This window comes from Aquila chrysaetos, chromosome 3 (assembly GCF_900496995.4).
Source record: "Aquila chrysaetos chrysaetos chromosome 3, bAquChr1.4, whole genome shotgun sequence".
NCBI classification, from domain to species: Eukaryota; Metazoa; Chordata; class Aves; order Accipitriformes; family Accipitridae; genus Aquila; species Aquila chrysaetos.
This window is the reverse complement of record NC_044006.1, coordinates 34,126,766-34,151,644: the sequence shown is the minus strand read 5'-3', so window position 1 is coordinate 34,151,644 and position 24,879 is coordinate 34,126,766. Positions and strand designations below refer to the sequence as shown.

At 39.3% G+C, this 24,879-nt stretch overlaps 1 protein-coding gene across 5 annotated transcripts in view; it reads left to right on the top strand.

The window, feature by feature from the left end:
* The window catches only part of RBMS3 (RNA binding motif single stranded interacting protein 3), a 724,729-nt gene that overhangs the window by 556,346 nt on the left and 143,504 nt on the right, over window positions 1-24,879 (top strand). For all 5 annotated transcript variants that reach the window (XM_030009264.2, XM_030009261.2, XM_030009262.1 and 2 more), the window contains 2 exons: window positions 11,096-11,253; window positions 21,349-21,428. In XM_030009264.2, coding sequence (XP_029865124.1) covers window positions 11,096-11,253; window positions 21,349-21,428 — 238 coding nt within the window. The remainder of the gene's footprint in view (window positions 1-11,095; window positions 11,254-21,348; window positions 21,429-24,879) is intronic.

The following is a 24,879-nucleotide window of genomic DNA, read 5'->3' as shown; positions in this document are numbered from 1 at the left end:
GCTCCTGTTGATCTACAGATAGATGCAATATTGATAATATTAACCCCGTGTGCATATGTAGCATTTCAAATCTGTTGTCTTCATTTTACTGGAAGCTTTGCAAGGATATATTAAAGGCAAACAATAGATGCATGATAATCATCAGAAGAGATGCATCCACTTGGGTTTTTGCATCTTTGTTAATCTGAATATAGTTCTGAAAATATTTTCCAAGTACTGACCCTGATACTGCCAAGTAAGACCAATGCAAATTTTGCTATAGAATTCATTTAGAGAAGGATCAGGCCATGACAGAGCAAATACTCTGTCCTTAGGGAGAACAGCTGATAGAAATAGCGGAGAGAAAGTTCCAAAGTCATCCTGGCCAAGTACTGGTTACACATGCACGAGAACATCTGTAACTTGTGCCTCTCCTGCTTCATTATGACATCCTGTGGCCACTGGAAGATCAGACAGCAAAGCCCTGCCCTTTGCCCCACTCCCATCATTTAGAAAGTCCCCTTGCTTCCTTTTCTGAGCTTGAGGAGCAACATGCAACCTCTGGTCAAACACCTGGCACAGTCTCCACAAAGTATGTAGGAGGGGTTAATCCATAGGTTGATCTAAATGCTTTAACTCTACAGTTTGAGGAAGCCAAGTTTGTCCTCTACAATGCCAGATTCTGTCTGCACTGAGCGAGTGATATTATTGTATCCTGAGACAGATCAGGGAGAAAACCATTTATTTCCACTGCCATTTGTAATCCTTTTTGTCCAGTGTTACTTTCATGAGAACAGAGACATTCTGCTTGAAACTTTGAGATAAGAAAGTAGCCCAGCCCAGTCAGCTCCAGAAGTCACCAGACCATGGCTTGAGAGTTGCCACTTTGACAACTGTAGACTAAAAAAGCAAGATCTAGAAATTCTGTAATAGTTTTAACCACTTACTCTAGAATCTTCATTGCTTTGTACAGAAATCCAGGTTTTCAGGATCTGTTGTGATAACTTTCCAGATTTCAGCTTATGCAAAGGAGAACTGTAGAATTCTTGAAAGAGTTTTATATTGTCTGAGTCCCATCTTGAAACTTTTTGTGTTATGTTGGGTGTTTGGGTGTATTACGATTTTAAGTAGAGCAAAAATAATTGTAATTTTCTTTTTCAGATATTATTACAGTTGGGCATTTTTACACTGAACATATTAAAAAAAATTGCATTTCAACTAATTAGTGTCATTGGCACTGCATACCCTTTTTAAAGAACTGAAGTAAGCAGTGCTACTAAATACTTACTATTTGTGTGTATCATGTTTTTCAAAATGCCAAATAATCACCAGAATCCATGATAATGGGATGTTTTTTCTGCATATTTCTAAGATCTTTTTTAAAAGCACTTTAAGTTAAGCTGTTAATTTAATTTTATTGATTTAGTGCATAGAGCATTTTAGCTCAAATTAGTTTTCTTTCCTCCATTATTGATAATGGGAAGTTTGTGCTGTGGCCTGATTTCATGCTATGTCCTTTGTAAAGCAAATAATCTCTTTTGTGACCTCTTCTTTCTCTGTTTGTATAAGTATATACATGCACATGTACAAATGCACCCTTGCTGTTGGACAGCATAATGTAAAACACAATTCAGTGAGAATGCGAATAGTAGGAGTTAAATTGCAAGGTTCATTGGCTCTATGCAGGGACAAAGGACTTGACTCCTGTCTAAATATCAGTAAGCAAATTCTGGAAAATATACATCAATCAGCATGTCATTAACCCTGTATAGCATAAAGCAAATAAACATACTTGATACAGTATTGTCTAATGTGGAATAGGACACTGTGTCTTAAGTTCACTATGACACAGTCGGTGACAAATCAAAATAAATAAGGTGTTCAACTTAGGTTGCAGCTTATCTGGCAAATCAGCCTTTTGCTTCCAGAGGTCATCAGTGAGTTTCTAATTTAGGGTTCATGTCTAGAAGATTATGTAGTATTTTCGGAAATTGTTATAGACAGCCTTCAGATAGTCTGAGGTAATTAATTGATTCTTATTTAACAGCAATATAAATAGCAAAGCTGTTGTTAAAACAGTGTGGAAGAGAATATGGAGGCAAACCAACACCTTCAAAGCTAGACTGACACAATGATTTTTGCAGAGGTGGAGCTGCCTTTTTGGCTGCAGTGCACTTTGCAAGTTGGAAACTGTGGAAATTTGTTTCTAGGAAAACTAAGGAGTTCTAAACATCTCACCTTGTAATGGCAGAAGTATGAAAAATAGGTTTTTATATCAGTCTGTGATAGTTCTGGTTATGATTGTATTTTGTGGAAATAAAAGGAGGTACCATGTATCTTATACAATGCTCTGAAGGCAGCGACCATAGCAACTCAAGTCCATATTTGTCACACAAGATGAAGGGCAAATCAAATCACCATTGGCAGAAATGCATGATGGAAGGTTCTGTAGCAGCTCTGTGCTGGACAGACCAATAACAATTCAGTTCCAGCAATATTTAGCTTTAGCAAATGCTGTGCTGTCCATGAACAAACTTAATTAAAAGAAAGCTGAGTCCAGCTTACACAGCACGGCACAGTACTCTGATAGTTTACACAGTGAGAAGAAATCCTGGGCATATATAAACTGTGAACTCTTTTTAAAGTTCATGGTTTTAATTAAAACAGTACTTATAAATAATACTCCACTGTGGAGCTGCTACAGGTATTTGTGACAAATAATTTCCTACAATACTTTTGTTCTTCTTCTCTTCATAGGTTATGGCTTTTAGGAATTTGCTTGGTTGCAATTTTTTGACAAAATTTGGTAGAGCAGATTGTAGCCTATGCCTTGTTTAGGAAGTAACTGCAAAGAGTGTTTCACTGATGGCACGGTAAGGCTGGGTGCCTGAGTCACATCTCTCTTTTCTGATTAGATGATCCCAGGCAAAGGATTTTCTCATGGCAGGAGTTCTTTTCTCGGGTCATTATAAAGCTCAGAAGGGCTTAAATTTACTTATACAAATAACAATAAAATACTTTTGAAAATAATTGGGAAAATGCTTTTCTTCAGAATAGTGCTTAGGAGTGTTTTCTGTGTTCATGTGCAGAACCACTGTGTCTTTTCAGAAAGTGTCCTTGTCATTAACAGGTTTTTGACGTGACTTGTTGACAGTCAAGCTTATACAGAAAATGCCTGCTGTAGGTTTAGTTTTAGCTATATTTATGTTTGATGGATTGGGCTTAATTAATGCTGTACAATAATTGCATAATTATGCTAAGGCCGAATCTCTTGCAGCACTGCGGAAAAACCATGTTGCTAATAAATCTTGAACCATCATAGTGTAAAAGTCGGGTAGGGTTGGGTACAGAAGAAAGATAATTTATGAAACATGTAGTCGGCACTCAGTCTAAAAAGGCGTAATGACTACTGTGAAGTAGACATATCAAGGTGAAAGAGAGATTTAACATCTCAGGATGTCAAATCTTTATGTCTTGGAGCCTGTGGAAGGCTATCAAACAACAGAGAGATTCTTTTGAAGGTATCTAAGACAAAATAAGCTTTTTGAATACCCCAATGTCCTCTGCTCTTCAGTACTTTCCCTGTGAAACCTTCAGTGTTTAGACACAGTCTTGGTTGAGGAGATAGCTAGTGCTTCCAGCAGTGCCTGCTGCAAAGAGCTTTGGAACAACTCTTGACAAGGCGGCCATCACCACTTGTACCAGTTTTCTTCTGCTGTATCTGTTGGATTATCGGTACTTAGTGCACTAATAAAATCCATGTAAAGTTCAGGCTTTCTGTACAGTCTTGTAAGCCTTTCGGTGTGCTGCTCAACAAGAGAGTGAAACTAGCCAGGGATCAATAGGTAACTGGCCATTGATTTAGCTGTCTACACTGTTAAAACTGTGCCCACACAAAGGGAGGCAAATAAGCCAGTAAAAAGTCCAAGGAAACCCTGGCAGCTGCACTTGATTCATTCTGTTCACCTCATGTTACTGCAATGATGGCTCAAAATATGTCATTAACAATTCTGAAAGGCTGTATGATCTGGACCATTGCTATAGCAAGTGTTTCATGTGGGTTTTTTTGTTTGTTTGTTCCTTCTTTTTTATAAAAGAAACTGTAATATGAAAAATCATTGAAAACAGAGCTACTATCACTTAATTCAAATTAGTGTATCTTCATTGATTCAAAAGGCACCACATGGACGTATGCAGGCAAGATCCCAGTCCCCAACCACTGCACAGAACCCCTCCCTCCTGCCCCCACTGGGAAGGAGGAAAAGGTTTTTCTGCCATTGCTTCTCTGATACCAGGAGGTGGTGGAGTTTGGGGTGACTTTCTTTTAACTTTCACGCCACCAGCCCATATTCATCCTATCGAACTGTGATAACTACATTAGGAGCATCCTGCCATGCTTGGATAGGTCAGTGAAGAGAGAACCTCTCCAAATGTTATTTGCAGACATTAGGTATTAGATCTGAAGGTAAACACCTGAATTATATATTCAGTAGCTTACTCTGTCTGAAAACCAGGCATCTTTTACATCTGTGCAAAAATATGCCACGTTAATGTGAAAAAGCATTGGGGATAAATGGAGAAACAATAGAAAATTGGGGGGGGGGAATCTTTTAATTCAGATTTTTGGTGTGCAAATCCAATCAAATGCATATCAAATCAGCTTTCAAATGAATGTCTGTTTCAGATGTCCTGGAAAGTTCTCATGATCTGCCGTACTAAAAAAGTAAATATTAAATAATAAAACAACAAGAAGAGATATTGAATGTGAATCTGCTGAGAGAAAGTATTACATGCTTCCTCTAAATTTCATTTAAGCTCAGTGGCTTGTATAGAATCCAGTTTAGAAATAATCTAATAAACCAAAGATGAGACTGATGCTACCATACAACTTTCAAAATACTAAGCAACACTGGAAAATTTATGAAATGGCATATAAATGTTTCTGTATAAATGATCTGGTTTCATATAAATGGTTCCACATAAATGGCTTTTTCTGTAAAAAGCATAACTATTTTTATATTGAGGAGAGACAGAAGTTCAACCCAGATCTTTAAAGAAGAAAAGAAGTTACATACATAGCCTGAAGATCTGGGCAGTGGCCATTAGGCAGAGATGAACTAGTTTGGGGAAAATACTAATTCAGGCTGATTTGAACCTAGGTCTAAAATGTTCAGAAAAACAGAAGCATGCTTCTAAAGGTGAGCTGTAATATTGACCTGTGTCAATGTTAATATGATGAAGTCTCAATTTATTAAAGACAAGAAAAGCTTATGATCTATTAATATAAATATCGATTATATCTTTAAAAGGAGGAGTTCAGAATCTCATATTGATCCACACACAAAGTTATATTCCCAGAATAAGTTTGGAAGATGGAAAAAGGAATCGTTTGAGCTAATAATCAGTGCTTAGCTTCCTACAGCAAGCTGCTCTAAAGAGAAATAATTTAGGTTGAATAGAAAGACTTGGTACATAGGGTTCCCAGATAAACCAAACACACTCGGTTTCCAGCCCTACTGAGTTTACAGGAGGTTTGAGTTCCTTTTGGGGAAAAAATAACATAGCCAAAAACTGCCCACCCCTCCCTCCACATGTGTCTTTAAAGAATGCATTACTAAATGTACTACGTAAAGAGGCTCAGCCTCTTCTCGCACCAGCAGGAATTGTTCTTTCAGCTTTTCATGCGTTGCTTCCAAAGATTATCTCAAGATGGGAGGGAAAATCCCATCTGAGCATTGCCCTTTCTTTCAAAAGTGGCTGGGAGGGTCCAGCAAAGCAAATGGCAAACTTTGAGTTGCAGCACACCCTCTGCTGCGTTTTATCTGTTTCAAATGCTGTTGGTGTAGTGTGTTTCAAATCCTCTGCATTATAAATTTCTTTTGCCTCCTTGGCACAGGCCTTGAGAGCTGAGTGACTGGCCCAGTTCTTGCTAAAAGGCAGTGACAAAACTTCTGGCTGTTTCCCCGGTACAACTGCTCCTGACTGCTGAACTTCCACAGCAGGACGCCTGCTGCTGAATGCTGGAAATGCTCTGAGCTAATCGAAAACTTGGTTTTGACCTACTGTTAGTTTGCAGTATTCACAATTTTAAACCTTCCTAGCTGTGGTTTTGACCAGTTTGGGAGAGCCTATTATGTACACCCCCCAGCCAGAATGGCCTAACTACAATGTATGCATGCAGCTAATGCCCCTGGAGCCCACAGGCCAGAGCAACGGAGGTGTTTGGGCTACGACGCTGGTGAAACAGGCTGTGGTGGGAGCAAAGGCAGTTGCAAAAAGCCCTGCACTTGTCTGGAGAGGAGCTTCAATTGGCTTAATTTCTTTTTTTGTTGTTGTTGTTGGCCCATTCTGTGGCACTCTGTGCACCCACGCAGACTGGCACACACCAGGACCCCAGAATGAGCTCAGACTAGGGTGTGAGGCTGTGTCAGGATTTCAGAGGGTTGGGGCTGTCTGCATGAGTTCACTCCTGTTTCTCTGGGGCTGCGGTGCAAGTGCAAGCTGTACGTGGAAAATGTGACCCTCCTTGCGCTGTCAAATGGGAGATCTTGGGTAAAATGAACTTCAGCGAGGACAGCCAGGAGCAGGCTTTTGACGGTGCCTTGAGACTGCGCTTGCAAGTTTGCATGCCTTGAGCATGATGCTTTTGCAGCTGGCACACACAGCAGGCTCCACAGCTGCCTTCCCACTCCCTCCGAGAAGCAGCAACTTGGCCTGGTCTTGTACCCATTAATTAGCCGTGTTTGGCACACGGGGTCTGGGAAAGACAGAGGAGCCGTGCTGCCGCACTGCGGTGAGCCCTCCGCCGCTCCCGGCAGCCCCCTCCTTCTCTGAGCCCCCCGGGGAGGCAGCTGGCTGCAGTGGCCAGCCCTGGTCCCCCTGGGGGGCCCTTTCACATGTGGGGGGTTAAACCTCAGAGGCCGCTGTGCTTTGGGAATATTGTGTCAACAGGTGTATCATTCCCCTGTGGTGTGAGATGAGCCCGGTGTCTCTGGTGTGGTCTGGAGGGGGAAAGCGGGACAGGGACTGCAAAGCCCATGCAACAATGGTGGGGCTCTGCTTGGCTGGTGGCCCCGCTGTGGTGGCTCTAATTTGGCAGCTGTGGGATGTCCAAGGCACGGTGCTGTTGGAAGTGTTTGTGGGGAGCGTGTGGCTTTTGCCCCCCCCGCCCCGTCTGTTCCTGTCCAAAGAATTGGGGGCATAAGGGGAAAATGCAGTTCTGAAGTGACTGTATCACACAATTGACTTTCAGCTCTCTCGCTGATAACTGGTCAGTCAGTCCAGTTTGGGACTGGACACAATAATAAATGGGATTTTAGCAGCCCAAAGTAGGAAGCAGCATTTTTTAATGCCTAGTGAAAAGCCATAGGAAGAATTAAATGAACCAAAGGGAGCCTGGGCCACACTGTGTGGATCCAGACACCACCATTGCCACCAGTCCTGCAACCTTGGGATGTGATCCTTCACTGAAGGCAGAAACCTGACTGTCAGCTAGCTAGGATTATGAAAGGCTAGTAGTTCGTGGGGTGCTTGGACTTATGGTTCTGGTTAGGCTCATCTTGTCAACAAATAGGCACATTTTGAACAGCAGGTCGCCTGCCTTTCTCACTGAAAAGCTCGGCAGTTACACAGGGCTGGGGAAGCGAGTACGTCACACAGGAGCTTGGGGAATCTGGGGTGAAAAGGCTCCGGCAAAACGAGGAACATGTATCAGCACCTCCACGTTGCAGAGGGGATCTCTGCGCAGCTGAAAAAGATCATGAGGAGCCCCAGTGCCAGAGGCTGGGAGCGGGGGGCCGAGCCTGAGAAACAGGGGCTTGTGAGGGTAGGTGGCCGTGGGGTCTGGCTGTGTGGTGGCAGGGCAGCTGGGCTCCGCACCGCTCCTGTAAAGCCCGCTCAGCTCCAGGCTTTGTCACTGGGAAGGCATTTCATCTTGTTTCAGTTCGTGGTGTAAGATGTGGCATCTGTGGGGTGACATTTCTCTGTAAAGGAAAGGGGTATTTCTCTAAATGCTATATTTGTATAGTAAGGAAAAATAATGTGGAATTTTTTCCTTTCTTAGAAAACACTGTTGTGTTGTGGAGGTAGTGTGAGCAGCCTCATCTGTCTCTCTCTGCTTGCAGTTCTTGTTTATCATGTTGATAAAAGATAGGCTTGGTAAATCCTTGTGAGAGAGTGACTGTGGCCTGCTAGTCTTTAATTCATCCTCAGAGTGTAGCTAAACTTTCCACGGATATTTAAAACAACAGCATTTAATCTCTAACACAGTTAAAAGGCTTATGTGTTCCTTCTGGAGAAGTGAGACACATTGGCGGCGGTTCTTATTTATTTTATTTGTTTGCCCCAGCTTGAAAACTTAAGTAGGCAAAAGGAAAGTTCCCATTTTAATATTCTGAGGGACTGAATTGCTTCAGTGAAAGCAAAGGCTGTTGTGCAGTTACTGATGCATAACTCTGCTTTCTTTCATAGTAGTCTGTGCTTTGGCTATGGGGATCTCATCTGCATATTTTTACTAAATATTGATAAGGGACGTCAGTCCCTGAGCACTGATTGGTTGATTAATCAAAGTCCTTAACCAATCAATGGGTAGAGGTTTGCATAACAATGTGATTATTTCTGAAAAACTGTGCCTATTGGAATTGCAAACCTTTCTACTTTGATTTGCTTCTGTAAGGCTTCTGCTTTAACTGCCTCCATTGCTCACATTTTCTAAGCATTTAGTAACAATGAAGATGCTTCCTAACTCCTATATCTTTCTTTTTTTTCTGTGGCCTCTGTGTGGGGGAAAAAAAGTAACAGCAGTAATTTGCAAACAGCAATAGTTTGCACACAGAAAAGGAGAAAAATGTGGAGGGAAAAAAAAAAAAGAAGATAAAGAAAATGCTTGGGGTTTTTGTTTGTTTGTTTTTCCCAAAGCTAAAAGTGTGATCTGAAGCTCATATTCCTCTCTTTTCTTGCCTACCTTCCCTCCAGGACTGTTTGCATGATTTTCCTCACATTGTCGATACTGTACCAGTTCTGACCCCTCACTAATATCTTTTGGCTATTGGAGAGGAACTAGTTTTCAGATGTGTGTGAATATAAATTGAAGTGAAAGCAAGGAAGATGACTGCAGGGAAAGATGACCGGAAAGGGAAGGAATTTTTTTTCTAGATTTGGGGTTTATAACTTCAGTTCAATTTGCAGTAAGTTTGCTGTTTGTGTGTGTGTGGTTTTCCTCTCCTCTGCCCCTTACTATAAGGCATGGTAATAACTGGGTATGTTTTTACGGACAGCAACTTGAAGATGTGCCCACTTAGTTCTTTTATTTCTGTTTTGTAAAATAGTGGGGAATTCAACCTGCATGGTAGTGTGTTGTTTCATGGGGGTAATGGGTCTGGAGATGTAAAGCTAGAATGCAATGGGCATTAAGCAGTATGTCCAAAGGCAAGTGTTTGCAGCTCTTAGGTCAGAATCCAAATTATGCAGTAAAACAGTATTACATGCCTCCTGATTTTGGACCCTTTGGGGTATCCATTTTCAGCTTTTCTTCTCATCCAAAAGGGCTAAAATTTCCCTTGAGCCTGGGGTAAGAGAAGCTGAAAACTTTCTTTGGCTTCTGATTCTGGTATTTAGCTATGCTAGACTTTGCTTAGTCATTCTTGTCCCTGCAAAGTTTGGGTGTGTGAATCACAGCTTGAAACGATTTCTGCTTCCATTTTTGAGGCCTTGAATGTGCAAGGCAGTGATGGAACAGACATCTTGGTTCTGTCCTGTCTTCATACATCTTCTAGAAATAGGACATGTGATTCTTTGTGTTTGACAAGACACATCTGCACTGATTTTAATGGGGTGTAATTTGAAACTAGTTTAGTTAAACCAGGGCAGATGGCTGCAGTATTGTATGTAATTTCTTCAGTGTAAGGTTGTGGTGCTGCTGCAAGATTATTAATCTGGTTTTAGGACACCTCACAGCAAAAAGGGTAACACTGTTGTCATAATCTCAGTGTTGAACAAGTACAAATTAATTCTGCCCATTAAAACGTGTAATGAAAAACAATCCAAAAACCTCTCAGAAGACTTTGTCAGGGAAGGTATTGTCTGGCCTACTGCACAGCATAAAGATTGTATCTTATGCTTTTGGTTTTTAAGCATTGGCTAAAATTATGTAGCCATGCCTGATCCCAATCAGGCTTGTACTGACAGGTGATCAGATATTATGTAAAGCTCGTATTAATGAAAATGGAACCAGAGCCATGAAAATTTGCGAGGGCTTAACTAAATTGATTTAATATAATCAAGACCTGGTTCTCTGTAGACAAGGTTTTTATTTACTGCTTTAATACACTTATATTACATACGACATCTATGCCTCTTTCATGTTTGTGCAGTAGTTCGGCAAGCAAGAATAAAAGTTGGAATGGTTGCCAAAACAGAAAGTTTAGCCTAAAAATCCAAAATAGAACGAGAAAGATGTCTTCAAATTTGTTTTCTCAATTATTCATACTTCAGGCTTTATTTTATAAGATATTTTAATTCAGTCTGAGAATAAACATGTGACCTATCTCACCAGGACCTTAGACTGAACTGCAGAACTCCCCCCCACCCAGTTAGGTCTTGTTGCACATTATCAACCAAGACATTTCTGATGGGGAAAAAAAAAAGGAAAAGATACTATGGAAAGTGTTCTGTGTTTTCAACCAACCTTGCCCATGATGAACAGGTTGAATGGGAATTCTGCAGGCTGGAAAGCACATCTGCTTAAAACATGTGTTGAGTTTTCTTTCTTTATTTATGTTAACAGTGAGCACATTTGTGGAACTCATGTTTTCTTCACAATCTGTTTGCTAAATTAGGACACAAACCCAAGAACGCTTGTGCATGAGAGTAATTTTCTGTAAGTGAGTAGTGTCACTGAGTTCAGTAAGAGCAGTCACGCACAGAATTAAGCACATGCATGAGAGTTTGCAGAAATTTGGCAAACATGTTGTTGTCATGAACAGGTTGCCCAGCTTTGCTTCTAATGCAGCTATAAATTCTTGGCTTGGTCCTATTTTGAGTAGCCCCCATTGTATGAGCCATAAGCTATTCTATTGTGCTAAGCCTAACTGAGGATATTTCTCTTATTTTGTCATAGCAACAAGAGCAAGATCCCACAAATCTATACATCTCAAATTTACCCGTTTCCATGGATGAGCAGGAACTGGAGAACATGCTGAAACCCTTTGGACATGTCATTTCCACCAGAATATTAAGAGATGCTAATGGAGTCAGCAGAGGAGTCGGCTTTGCCAGGTGAAACCTTTACTCTTTTTTTGATTCATGCACATTTTTTGGCTTTGGTCCTTTGCAAATGCTGCCTATTCCGTAACTCTGAAGCCTTATAGCTATGGAAAATGCAGAGCAGCACCTTTATCAGATTGTGTGTATGTTCTTTCAGCCAAGCTAAAAAATACCAATGCAGATGGATGATTGTTACATTTCTTTAAAAAATAGTTCATTGTATGTATGTATAGGTAAATAAAAATTGCTATGAATAGTGAGCTATCCATGCAGTATCAAGCTTGGATAATAATAAATGTCTTACAGCCAAAAGCACACACTTGGTGAAGAAACTGTTTAAATGTTTAGCAAAGATTTTGCAACAGCAAAAATTAAATTTAGCAGTTGGAAGAGCAAAGGGGAGGAACTATAACTGAAGAAACATGGCTTCCTTGAAAGCTGCAGGGAACTCAAGCTTGTGACAAGAGCTTAAGAAGAAATATTTGCATATAACAAGCCTTGTTGGAGTAGTCAGATATTTTAGACAGAATGGGCAACATATTATTACCATGTACTTCATTGTCAGTACAGATAGACAAGTTTCCATGTTTACTCTCAGGGAATATTTACATAGATTCTCTTCAGCTTGAAACATTCTTGAATCAAATAGTTTTCTTTTGAAAAGCCAAGGAATAGAAAGCTATATATAGAAAGGTATTGAAAAAGCAAATAAGAAGAGAAATTTGCAATTGTGCTGTAAATCAGTTTTCTGCTTCAAAAGAAAAGGAAAAAAATCTCAAATCTTTGTTTCTACAGAATATTCATAACATTGTGCTTTGTAGAGAGGGCAAAATGACTTAGTCATCTTGCGAATTTCTTTGAAATACACCGTATCTTGGTATATCATGGCACTTCTGTTAGTGTCATAACACTACTGAGTGAAATGGGGTACTGTATGATAAAAAGGTGGCTTGAAAGATAAGTGACTTTGTAGTGTTACCTTTGTCCTTGATGTGAAAGATCATTTTGCACAAAAAATGTTAAGATAATATTGTCTGAATTCAAATGGAAAAAGGCAAAACATTTATGCTGAAAGATGACACGCTGTTCCTTACGCATTCTTGCAGATAATAACATGAATTTTTCTACCTCACTAAATACAGATCAGTGTAAGTCACGGATAAACTTGCATTTTAAAAAAATTACTTTGTGGAAATGTATTTAATTATGTAACATATTTCAAGAAACCTTTGGTGATCTAGCATGAAGGTTGTGTAATTCGCCATGCAAATGACAAAGGGGTAAAACCTTTGCTCCATCAAAGTACACAGCAGATCGTCCATTGACTTGAATGAGGCCAGAGTTAATCCAGGAATTTAGAACTGTAGCTGAATGCTGACTCTTGTCTTTGCAGAATTATCAATACAAGATTTAATTACATGACCACCTGACCTTCTTTTTGTAATAAAGTGCTATTTGGTATCTTTTTCCTGCACGTCAATCCAAATAGATTAATTTATTTCACTTTGCCTGTCATGAGGGTTTTGTTCTAGTGTACCTACAGTGTGAGCGCATGCTAAGTGGGTATAAATGCAGTACAGGTAGGGGATGGCAGCTGTATTTCAGCCCAGATAAGATTTCAGAAATCCAAATCAGCAACCCGTGTGGTGATCCTGGCTATTATACCTTCTGACCTGGGGCCTTTTATCACAGCTCTTAACTGAGCCACAGAAACACAGGAGTAAAAGTTAACTTTGCATACGCTAAAATGATGCAGCATCCAGCAATTTTGAAATTTGATGTTTCAAAGTTATTAATTAAGCACTATGATGATTAAAAATCACTTTTTGATTCTGCCCAATTATGTGAATAGTCAATCTCAAAATAAGTATATTCAAAAAGCAATCGGAAATAAAGACTTAACGGTAGACAGCTATTGTCAGATTTTTTTCCTAAATGGGTATGATTAGCAGTTTTATAGTACTGCAGGTGGCTACTTAATCATTTATAACCTGGGTAACTTCAAATGTTCTTGGATCAAAATTGTCTGAGTAATGTCTGGCCACATTAGAGTATGCACGTACAAAGCTAGCTCTCTTTTTTAAGCTGTGAAAGTATTTCCTCTCTTTTGCATCCCTCAGAAGCAACTGAACAGATTTTCCCGAAACTTTCCAGAGCATTTCTCTGTGGCTTGAACCCAACTGTGCCTAGGTATGCCCCAAGGGAGATTTTGGGGAGGAGAGTTATGAGCAAGGGGCCAGACAAGGGAAGCTTTAGACTCCAACTGTGGCTCCACAGAAGTCCATCCAGTTGAAAGGGAATTGCCATAACCTCTAGACACCCGACTCTGCCTCACCCCTGGCCTGTGCTTTGTACTTCAAAGCCATGCTACCTGGCTCCAGGCTCTCCGTGGGAGCTGGCATTCTGCAGGGCTCATGTTGCTGTTGTCGTTTGGCAGCGTGGGTTTCTGCTGACACCGGCAAGCAGAAGCTGGGACTAAACACAGCCTATCGTATAGCAGAGAGAGAAATTAGGAGGAGGAGGGGAAAGAAATACTTACTAGAAGTAAGGAATTGGAAAAAGGAAGCGGTACAGATGAGAAGCTTTAAGTTCAGTCTGTTGTAAGATTGCTGTTGGAAGAGGGAATGACGCAGTGTTGTCCTCACACAGGATTTCATCACAAGGCTTAAACTTGTAGGCGTTTCTCTTAAATCCCTGTGGCTGGGAATCATCTGATGACTTCAGCATCTGATCTTTCATTTAAAAACTTTAAGTGGATTCCTCAGAGCTTAGAACAAAAGCATAGTCCTTCATTGTCAAAAAAAAAAAAAACCAAAACAAAACAAAACAAAAAACCAAAGGAAAAAAGCCACAGAAACTAGATTTGAAGACTTTTTTCAAGATATAATTTTAAAGCTGATCTCTTATGATTTGAGTTTTGCAAACAGGACATTAGCAGTGTTGGTGGTGGTGTGAGTAAAAAGGAGATCAAACATAGTGAGTAAGTGTGCAGGTCTTTGAGGGAGGCTGGAATTGCTGGATAGAAGGTACTGAAAGCATGGAGAGAAATATTTAACTTCATCCTGAAGATGTGTTGTCACTTATAAAGAGTGTATGTGCTGGAAGACCTGGCTTTCCACAAGCCCATAAATGGTGAGTTCCAGATGATAAGGTGGGAGAAGATAAAGAAATAACACAATCACAGTGGAGCCAAAGCAGTGGTGCTGTTTTGCTAAATGAAAGGGATAATATTTAGAGGGAGATTTCTGAGGATCAGTGATGATGCTACTTTGGAGGCAGAGAAGTGTCAGCAGCACCAGGGGATAAAGGAACATTCAGGCAGTTTAAGGATGCATTTGTGAAGAGGGGAAGTGCTTTGTTCTTCCTTATTCAAGGGTTTAATTGAAGGCAGTTGAAAAGGTGCTATAAATTTAGCTTGAACAAATCCATCATTTGGGACGGTAGTGCAGGCTTAGATATTATAAGGATCCTTCCTACTTTTAGTCAGAAGAATGATCTGTCATATCCTACATCTTACCCAGGAAATTGCCTTATAACTGGGTATCTCAGATGAAACTGGAAATCACAAACATGCCCCAAAGACTTTGTGTGATATCTTTAAAATATTCCAATGCCTGTGGTGATAAATTTCCATTGAAAGGCCGTCCTGGAAGGGGCTCACAGCATCACTGCAGGGTGCTGGGGAGGTCTGTGGGAGAATGTATCTCCATGACCCTCACATTTCCATCTGGCATTGCAACCTGGACCAAATTTTGGTAGACTCAGTACATCCCTAAGAAAATTGCCAGGCATGGAGCTGCACTTTCAGGGAGAAGCAAACTCCGGAGAGGGACAGGTGGGGCAGGATTCCAAGACAAATATCAGTGGGACTCCGTAACATGAAAATGGATATGAAGCCCTTGAAGGTGAAGAGGGAGGAACAAGGAAAGTTAGGAGCCATCAGATAATTTGACTGAGCAATTTTCATAATCCAAGCCCGAGGTACTGTGAGTTTAATTGAAGAACTCCTTGGGACGTGGAAAAGGGGGCAAGGAGGCATTGGGGTATACCTTGGGGAGGGACTTAATGATACCACTGAATCAATGAAATAAAAATTGTATTTTATAACCCCACAGTAAAATACCATTCAAATATAATTTAAGTATCCTTCCTATAAAGATAGTATTAGTAATACCATACATACATGTACCACACTCAACTGAACAGCAGAGCAAGCATTTTATAGGTCCTTTTAAATGATAAAGTGCAAAGAAAGAGTTAGAAACCACTAACTTTTTTATTTTGTTTGCTGTCTTGTAACTTAAAACGACCTTGCAAGATTCACCCCCCAAGCGACATTTTACAACGAAGTCATAAGCCTCTGAAAACAGAAATTTATGATGGAAATGCTGACAGTCAGACAGTCAAGTATTGCACTGCTGGCGGGCACCAGTATAATGCTTAACCTGAGACTGTGAAGACAGTAGCATAAATCAGCCTAGGTCTAGGTGGAAATGACTGTGTGTTCATACTATTCTTTTTTCAGTAACATGAGAAAATTTGTTGAACACAAACTGTCATAAAAGAATGTTATGATGCTGTTCCCAGCAAATGACCAAAGTCAAGAGATTCTCAATTAGCTGTCTCTATCATCTCAGAGCAAAAAGAAATATCAGGGAGATGCTTCCATCCCTTTGTGACAGAGCTGGGGGATCTGTAGTTGAGGCATTTACCCACTTTTTTGTTGGGAGTTTGGGCTTCATCCTTGTCTTTTCCCTACCTTGTTCTTCTGGTAGAGCTTCCAATGGGTTGCTTTTCTCTGCCTGCATATGTTTTTTATTAAACTTATCTCCTACTTGTCTGCATTTTACATGTCTTAAATTTAGTCTTTGGAAACAGTATTCAACTCAGCAACTGAAAGGGAGCAACAGAAAATGGGAAACAAGATTTTGAGCTCCCACAGGATCATTATTCTATTTATAGAAGTTTTGCATGGATTTCAGTAGAAATGGATGTGCTCCAGTTTCCATTGAAGCAAAACAAGAGAGCCAAGCCTTTAATTTGTATGTTCTTTCCTCAAAGGAAGCTGTGCATCCTTCAGGGTTTTTCAGGATAACGTAGGTATCATTTAGTTATATTGGCTTTCTTCTGAAATAAAGAAGTTTCTCTATGGAGAGTACTGTAGCTCTATGCAGAGATACTCAGGCAGCTCAAAACGGTCACCTTGGCATGATGGGTCATGCTGCGAGATATAATATGGACCATATTCCCAGAGAAGAGGAGCCTATCCTGTCCTCACTGGAGTGGTTTCTGCAGATTTTGTATATTCATCTGAGATAGTAAACAACTTCTTGTTATTCATGCAAACAGGACTGAACATGAAAAATATACAGGCAAGACATTTTGGGAAAAGATATAATTTATGAGCGATGAGGAGAACTTGTCAAAATTAGTAACTCTTCCTACGCTGTAAATTACAAAGGGAACAGTTTTTCCAGCATTGGATTCAAACCAAAAAACACAAACATCTTGAAGCAATCTCTTACCAGCTGAAAAGTTGGGGACATAAGATACCGAAGTCAGTTACAGTAGAGAAGAAAATCACAGGTTGCAGCCATATCAGGGTCCTAGAATTCCTGGAATTAAATTAGCAAAATAAAGAAATTAGTGAACACGTTGCCATAGAACGATGAAGAGTAGAACATAAGGAGGTGCTAAGAAACCTCATACTAATCAAACCTACCTTGTAGCTTTAGAGTATTTAAGACATGAAGATCATTTTCCCTGACCTCTTTTATATCACAGGCAGTTGAAGTACTCCCAGTTACCTAATATTGAGATAATACTTGTCTTTTACTAAAATACAACTTTCAGAAGTGATTTGAAGACATCAAGCAGAAAAAAAAGCCACCTCTTTTCTCTTTAATGTGTGCCAGTGGATCATCTTCCTTGCAGTTAAATGTTTCTGCCTAATTTCTCTTTCAAATTTATCTGGTTCTTGTCACAACTTTCTCAGCAAGATTAAAGAACTACTTAGTACCTAGTTTATTCTCCCGCAAAGGTACTTATGCACTGCTATCAGACTGCCCCTCTAGTCATCTTTTTGATATGCTAAAGAAATTGAGTTCTCTGGTGTGTATTCTAACTATGTTCTTTGGACTCCTCCACTGTATAATATTGCTACTACCTACCGACTTCCATCTTTGCAAAATGCCTTATATAGTAAAGAAACATTGCCCCTCAAGATTTATTATTCTTGCTCTCATAAATATAAGAAAACAATGATATTCATGTGCTGATCATAACATAAATGTGGTAGTAACAATTTAATCTTTAAATATTTACTCTGGATATAAAAAAATAGAGTCCTGATTCTCATTTACATTATTATTATTAAGTAAAGTGACTACAGGATATATGTAAACCAAACCCACATTTTACCCCTACCTGGTAATTACATGGTACCGAATATTTCTCATGTAATAATTATGTAATCATAATGTTATTCCTTGTATATAAATTTTATTAAGTTGTTTCTTGACACTGCATCAATCTTTATAATAAGTATCTGTAAGAGCTTTAGTTTTAAAAAAAAATTAATTTTCCCTTTTTCTTCTTTTTTTTTTTTCATGGTAAAGGTTCCCTATTACTTATAACAACACATAATGACTACTTTGGAGCCACTATGGTCTGTAGAGAGAGTAATAAACATTTTTTAAAATTACCTAAAATAAATATTTAATAGTAAGATGTGAACGGCAAATTACTTAGCTGTGGTACTTGCTTAAGCACCCCCAAATTTTGTTCTTTTACTAATCATATTGGAATATCTTAAATTTGTAAACTATGGCTAGAAAAAAATCATAAAATCAGTCTTCCTTTTCAGATTTTTTTAAATTCACTTACTTTCCAATTGGATAGAATATGGACAGTCTAGTTACTCATACTGTATTTGGGAGCTTTACAACTTAGTTTCCAGAACCTGGAGATATATAGACACAGATGAAAATAAATTCTCATAGTTTTGTTAGTTTCATTGTTTTAGATAATTATCTTTACCTTTAAAGATATCATAAGAATCTGGCCTATGGCTTTGATAAATTTTTTTCTGCAGTGTATTTCCTGATTCAAAATAATACTCAGATTCATTATAGTTATCTCCAAATTGCATTTAAACATGAATTGTTATCTAAGATCCTCTTAGAATCAGCACCAAATCACATTGTTGAAGGGAATTTGAAAATGATACTTCATGAGTGATCTAATCGGAAGCAAACTTCTATTTACCATGTGAAGCTGATGTCTTCCCCTTTCCGGCAGGAGAGCTGAATATCTGTATCTTTCAGTAGAAGGTTTTGAAACATCTAAGATGTTTATCTTTTCTCCAGAATATTATCATTTGCCACATTTTTGTTCTATCAATTATGAAAAACAACCCTAACACTGAAAAAATGGATTTAAGAGTGCTCTTCCCCCAAGTTTGCCTGTGCTCCAATGACATGCTTTTGTAGAAAACCTGTCCCCTGGAGGCTAACTTTTAACATGTAACATTCCTGTTAATGATATTTTTATCAAATACCAGTCTCAACCAGCATTTTGAAACATTTCTATCTCAGACAAGAAGAATAAATTCATGACAAAAATCATATTTTATCCATCTCCCCTGAGTTTCCACATACATTCTGCAATAGAGGAGTGCCACAGCTTTTTGAAGAAAAAGTAGGTAGAATTTATTAGTGTAGACCTAAGAAAAGTATATTATTATTGGGCCTTTTTCCCAGGTATGGCTAGTCTTTATGGCTAAACCAAGTAAGAATAGAAAGAGGAATGTCTGAATGGATGTGTGCAGGTAGGTTCAGCTCATGGGTAGGCACCTGCCATAGACATTGCCACCTAAGTGGTTGATGTTGGCCAGAGTTTTAACTAAACTAAAACCGGGGTCTTGTGATGGCAAATATCAGATAATTTTAGTAATATATCTGGTTGCTCTATACCACTCATTCTTCCTAGTCAGTCAGTGAGCTAATCATCCTGACAAACACAATTTGAAAGGGTTATTTCTAAAAAATGGGTATTGTGGACAAGTGTAAATTATAATTCATACTTAGGTGGCCCTGGGGTAGATGCCATCCTAGTGAGTTAGTGGCTGCCTGGCCAGCCTCCGCGTGGCTGAGAGGAAGGTCCACCCCACAGGCACATGTTGCAGAAAGCATGCGGGGGACTCAGGTAGGGGAGACAAGGGATGGATGCAGTGTTAGTCAGCAACAAATCTGAAGGAAACGTGTATAGACAGCTTTGTCTATTGTGCTGCCTTTTCAAACTGAGTCGATAATGCCAGTGTTGGTTTCAAGCAAAGCGTGTGCCAGATTACAGATAGCTAGCAATGGCATTTGAGAGCCGTTAATTGTGAAACTTGAGAAGAAAATGTGCGCATTCCTTTTCAGAGTGCTGTTCGAATGGTGGCCTTTTTATCCCAGAACACTGTGGATTTCACTTTTATTCTCTTCCCACATAAAATGCATGAAGTGCACTGAGTCTCTTTCACTTGGCAGCTTATATATTGCATTCTTTGCAGGGACTGCTTTGGCTTGTTAAATTGTACCCCATGTATTAAAATGAAATTGTCACTGCTGTGTGATGCAACATAACATGGTTTGACACCAAGAGCCTGCAGCTACAGAAAACAGACTTTTATTGCATTTATTCTTTCAGAGACAAGAGTCTCTAAAGGCTCAGCACAGACATTCACTTAGTTAAATCTGAATGAAGCCAAAGTGAACAATCTAAGTTGCTGTCCCTGTGCTTGTAGAAATGGTCCAGCCCATGTGGTATGCAATGATACAACCTGGAAGGGCAAATTTTTAATGATTCCACCTGAAATAAACTGACAAATGACTTTGATTTGCTCAGAGAATTAATCAGGCAATCAGGATATTATTATTATTATTATTGTTGTTGTTGTTATTATTATCGGTGCTGGTGGGGTGGCCCTTTGAACTCTGGCAAACTTGTACGCTGGGAGACAAACTGCTCCTCTGTGCGGGCTGCATTTTCCCAAAGCCATGTGACAGGAAGGGTGGTGGATAAATTAATTTTAAAAAGATCTAGACTGGTCAGAAGTAAGCAATATTTATGTCAGTGGAGTTATTTTGTGGAGTGTACCTGGAGGTAAGCACTGGTGTATTGAAGGAGCATTGAAGATGGTTTTTAAACACAATTTTTCTAAGAAAAACAAAAGCAGTATGACTTTTCTTTTTGCTTGCTTTATTAGCTTTCTGTTTCTCTCTTTCCTCTCTTCAAAGTTTCTATACCCACTCTGTAGCAAAGTCAGCTGTTCTCTGGACTAGTGTGCACTCAATTTACAAGACTGAAAGAATGGTGAATTCCCAGATGTGGTATAACCGTGGTTTGGGATTTGACTAGTAGCTTTGTATTCTTTACAGTTCCCTCAATAATATATGTACCAGTTCACTGTTAATGTTTTAACATCTCAATGCTGAAAGTTATCTCGAGATCATACGAGATGAAAGTAAGGTATTTCACCTACCAGTATTACATGTAAATTACTGTCTTCACCCAAAATTTGGCTTTATGTTGTAATAGGCATATATGCATTGGTTTTGGTTTTGCTATACAGTCTGTCTTTGCAGGTTATTTTTTAACATTGTAATCCTTAATTATTGTTGCTTAATCCTCTTGGTTCTTTCCCAAATCCTGTATATTTTTTTCCTGTCATTTGAAGCTATTTTGGGTGCACAAGGAATCTAGAAACACATCCTTTGCCTTTCCAAGCAGCACATGAGAGCATAAAGAATGTCCTTGTTCAGGGTGATGCCCTGGAGCCAAAAGGGGACTGTTCATTGACACTGCTGCGGCTCACACACAGCCGGGAGCGCAGCTGCAGGCTTTGAGGGTGGCAGGTCCTCCTCGCAAGCCCAACCATACTGTAATGAGCTCAACCAGTTTCTTCGCAGAAATCAGCAAGAGCAGCTTTGAAGATTTCTCTCAGCATCTGTGCTTGTCCTTTTTTTCTCCTTTTGCTTTTTGGTTTTGCTGACTGAGCACTTTCATAACAGTCTAGTAACATGTATTGCCTCTACCCCCATCCTACTCTCTTCTCTTTTCCAGAATGGAGTCTACAGAAAAATGTGAAGTAGTAATTCAACATTTTAATGGCAAATATCTGAAAACCCCACCTGGTCTACCAGGTAAGTCTAGCCATTACTATGAAATTTAAAATTCACTGAAGAGTTTAGAATACAGAAACGTTGGAATTTATGTTGAGAGTGGCCTGTATTACTGGCCCTGCTAAGAAGGCGTATGACCTCCCTGGTTGAAGCCTATCCTTTATGACCCAAAGCAACTTCTTCCTTTGCCAAGTTTGTATTATTGAAACATTTATGCTTGACAGCAGTAAATTTAAGTGCGTATAAAAATCATGTTGTCTTACTGCATTTTTTCCTTTTAAATGCATATATTATGGGGGATTTTTTTCCAACTGGAGCAAAGGCCACGTAAGTAAATGCCAGTGCTTCTCTAACAAACTAGAAATACAACTAGATCAGCAACTGCGTTATAGGTTATAAAGTAGCCAGGATTTCAGGTTGTAGTAACTTTGTATTCTTTACAGTTACTAGTTAGTGTTACTAGTTACTGTTACTAGTATTAACAGCAACAGCTGTAACAGCTGTAATAACAGCTGTTAATACTAACTGCGGATATTTGAAATATGAAGTGATTTTATACCACTTGTATTTTTCATAACTTAATGAAATCCTGCCATTTTCTGACAATACCCATCAAATACATTCATTGGTATGTCTGTGTGACATCAAAAGCCAAGTTCCAGCCACTATCTTGCTTTTAAAATCTTCAGCTGTCATCTATGTGGCCATCAGCTGTGCAAAGTTTAGTGATCAGTTGCCTGATCCTTAGTGCTTGACAAGACCTCCCCAAGGCCACAAATCTGCAAAGATTTCTCCCTCAGATTGTCTGAAGAGCTACGTTCAGTGAACAGGAAATCCTTGCAAGAATTGCATCCTAGGTTATTCTCTTTTTTCTTTTTAACTTCCATTAAACGATTGCCCTTTTTGGTTACTTTCATTAAATTCCTCCTTATTCATTGCCTGGTTCTTTATGCAGAAGATGCACTAAATACTCTAATTAAAAGAGAGCCATCTGCACAGCTACTGTGTACAGTAATTGAATGCTGCAATGTACATATAAATTTTAGTCAGATCACCTTCATGAAAGAGCATAAAACTTTTAGTACAAGCTGTAAGACTACATTTTATGGATTTCTTTTTCAAAAGTAGTCACTGACAATTTTTCTCAACACCAACTAATGAAGTACACCACCAACTTTGTGAAGTACAACAGACCTGGGCTGCGTAGAACAATGGGCAAAGAAGCAACATAGGCAGAGACCTTAAACCTTTGGCGTGCCTTTCTGCATGCATACATTGAGTCCCAGTAGTAATCTGTTTAATATCATAGCAACACCCAATGGAAAGAGTGTGAATAGCAAGGAATCAGTAAGTGCAGCTTCGTCATTATAATCCTATGTGCTCCATGGTCACGTTCCTGGACGTCTCAGAGAGGACTCATCATTTGAGCAGGAAATAAAGCAGAATATTCTTACAGTGCCTGCTTGAGACAAAAAGGCTACATGGTAAAGAATAAAAGCTAGAAGTTGAAAATAGTTTTATTTTCTTTTTTTGTTTTTAATTTCTAAATTAGTCAGGAATATACTGGGTTTTCAACAGGAACAATGTTGGACATCAAAACAGGAATCTTGATAAGAGAGCATGATTACTTACCTTTGTTCCAAGAGATACACTGAAATTGGATTTTAATGGTTATAACTTTTACTGCTTTCTTAATTAAAGGATATGAATCAGCTCTTAGTTTCCTGAAGAAGGTGTCCATGTGGGAAAATTGTCTACTATGTTTCTTTTGTGAATGTTCTGATCAGATGGCATTTGGTTGCAAGGATGAGCTGAAAGTGACTATTTTAAGAGTTTTCATTTACCTGAGTACCATTCAGATGCAGATAAAGCATAATGCATCTTGGGGCAAAGCCACTGAACCAGTAACTGAACTCAATCAACTATGCATTAGATATCTATAAGATCCCATTTTGTCCTCCATTTTTGGAGGACAGATTTTGTAGCTTCAAACACAGATAATTACAAATTATCATAGGGTATTTGATCCATGTAAAAGAGAATATTTGTGCCTCATTATTAGAGTAGGGCACTCTTCAAATCCGTATTTAACAGATTATTCATATTCACTCTTCTTCTTAAGAAGCAAGAGGACAAACATGATCACTTGAGCAGTTGGGTCGATTCAAGTGATACTGACCTCTCATACTCATTTACCTTTGATCCAGGGCAAAAAACACTCAGCCTTAGTTTCTTCTTCTTGACATAGATTCCTGTTAGAGCTTCTACTCAGTTTATACACCTGTGCTATGAACCTGTATTTAAGCCTCTCAGCAAAGATAGAAGCATCTTGCTTTATCCTCCTCCTGGCAGTTGCTTATCTTCCTGCATGGAGAAGGAAGGAAAATCAGGTGTCCTAGGGTACTTGGAAAATCACAGTCAGAGTCTGAAAATTATCCTCCCAGCACCTCAGTAATTGGCATAGAAAGAAGATAATCTCTAGTTATTGCTGTGACCTCTTTATGGATTTCAGTTAAAAAATGAGGAACCAGAGAACATTAGCGGAAGTATGCAACACTATCTGTTATTAACCTCTACTGCTCAAAGACATGATCTTACTGTGAGAGAAAATTAATCAATCCTTTTAGGGTTAAATTAAATTGATTTATGATTTTCAGCTGGATTTCTTTCAGGTATAGCAGTGAACTGGGAGGGTTTTACATTTTTGTCCACGTCTCCTCTCACCCAAGCTCTGATGTTCTGGTTCAGGCTTGCCAGCTAATAGAAGGTTGCATGAGGCCCATCAAGAAAGAAATCAGCCTGGCTGCAGGCCATTTTATACTACTCTGGTTCCTGAAGCAGTGGGATTACGGAGCAGACAAACCATTTTGGCAGGTAGCTTCCATCCATGCTGTCTTCCCTAGTCATGTTCACTGAGATGCAATCCTGGTGACACAGTGCGATGTATGTGTGTGGGAATACCATGTCTGTAGGATAAAATGTTCATGTGTTGTGGGGGTGGTTGTGCCTGGTTACCAAGTCACGATGGAAGAAGGACTGGAGTAGGTAGCTTTCACGTGATGCTGAACAGCCCATCAGAAACACTGGGCACCGTGACTCTGGCTTTCACAATGAATAAGCCATGGACCATGACTTAGTTATATCCTTAGTTATATAAAAAGGAATTATCTCAAACATTCATTTTGAATACAGAGCTCTTTACCAACTAGTGTTTCCTTGGCAAATGACATGTAAATTTAATCAGATGTATTTTTTGTTGCTGTTCGAAATAAGATAGAAATTACAGAAGAGTCACTGTTGTGTACCTGGGCATTTGAGCCCAGCCAGGAGTCACACATCTAAGCTGACCCAGGCCAACAATACAGTAGGAAAGGGTAAAGCAGTGTTGTGTCTGCAAGGAAAGGAGGGCACACAAGGCACTCTGGAGGTTCTGTATTCTGTACATTCCTGAGGCAAAAATTTCATTCCTTGT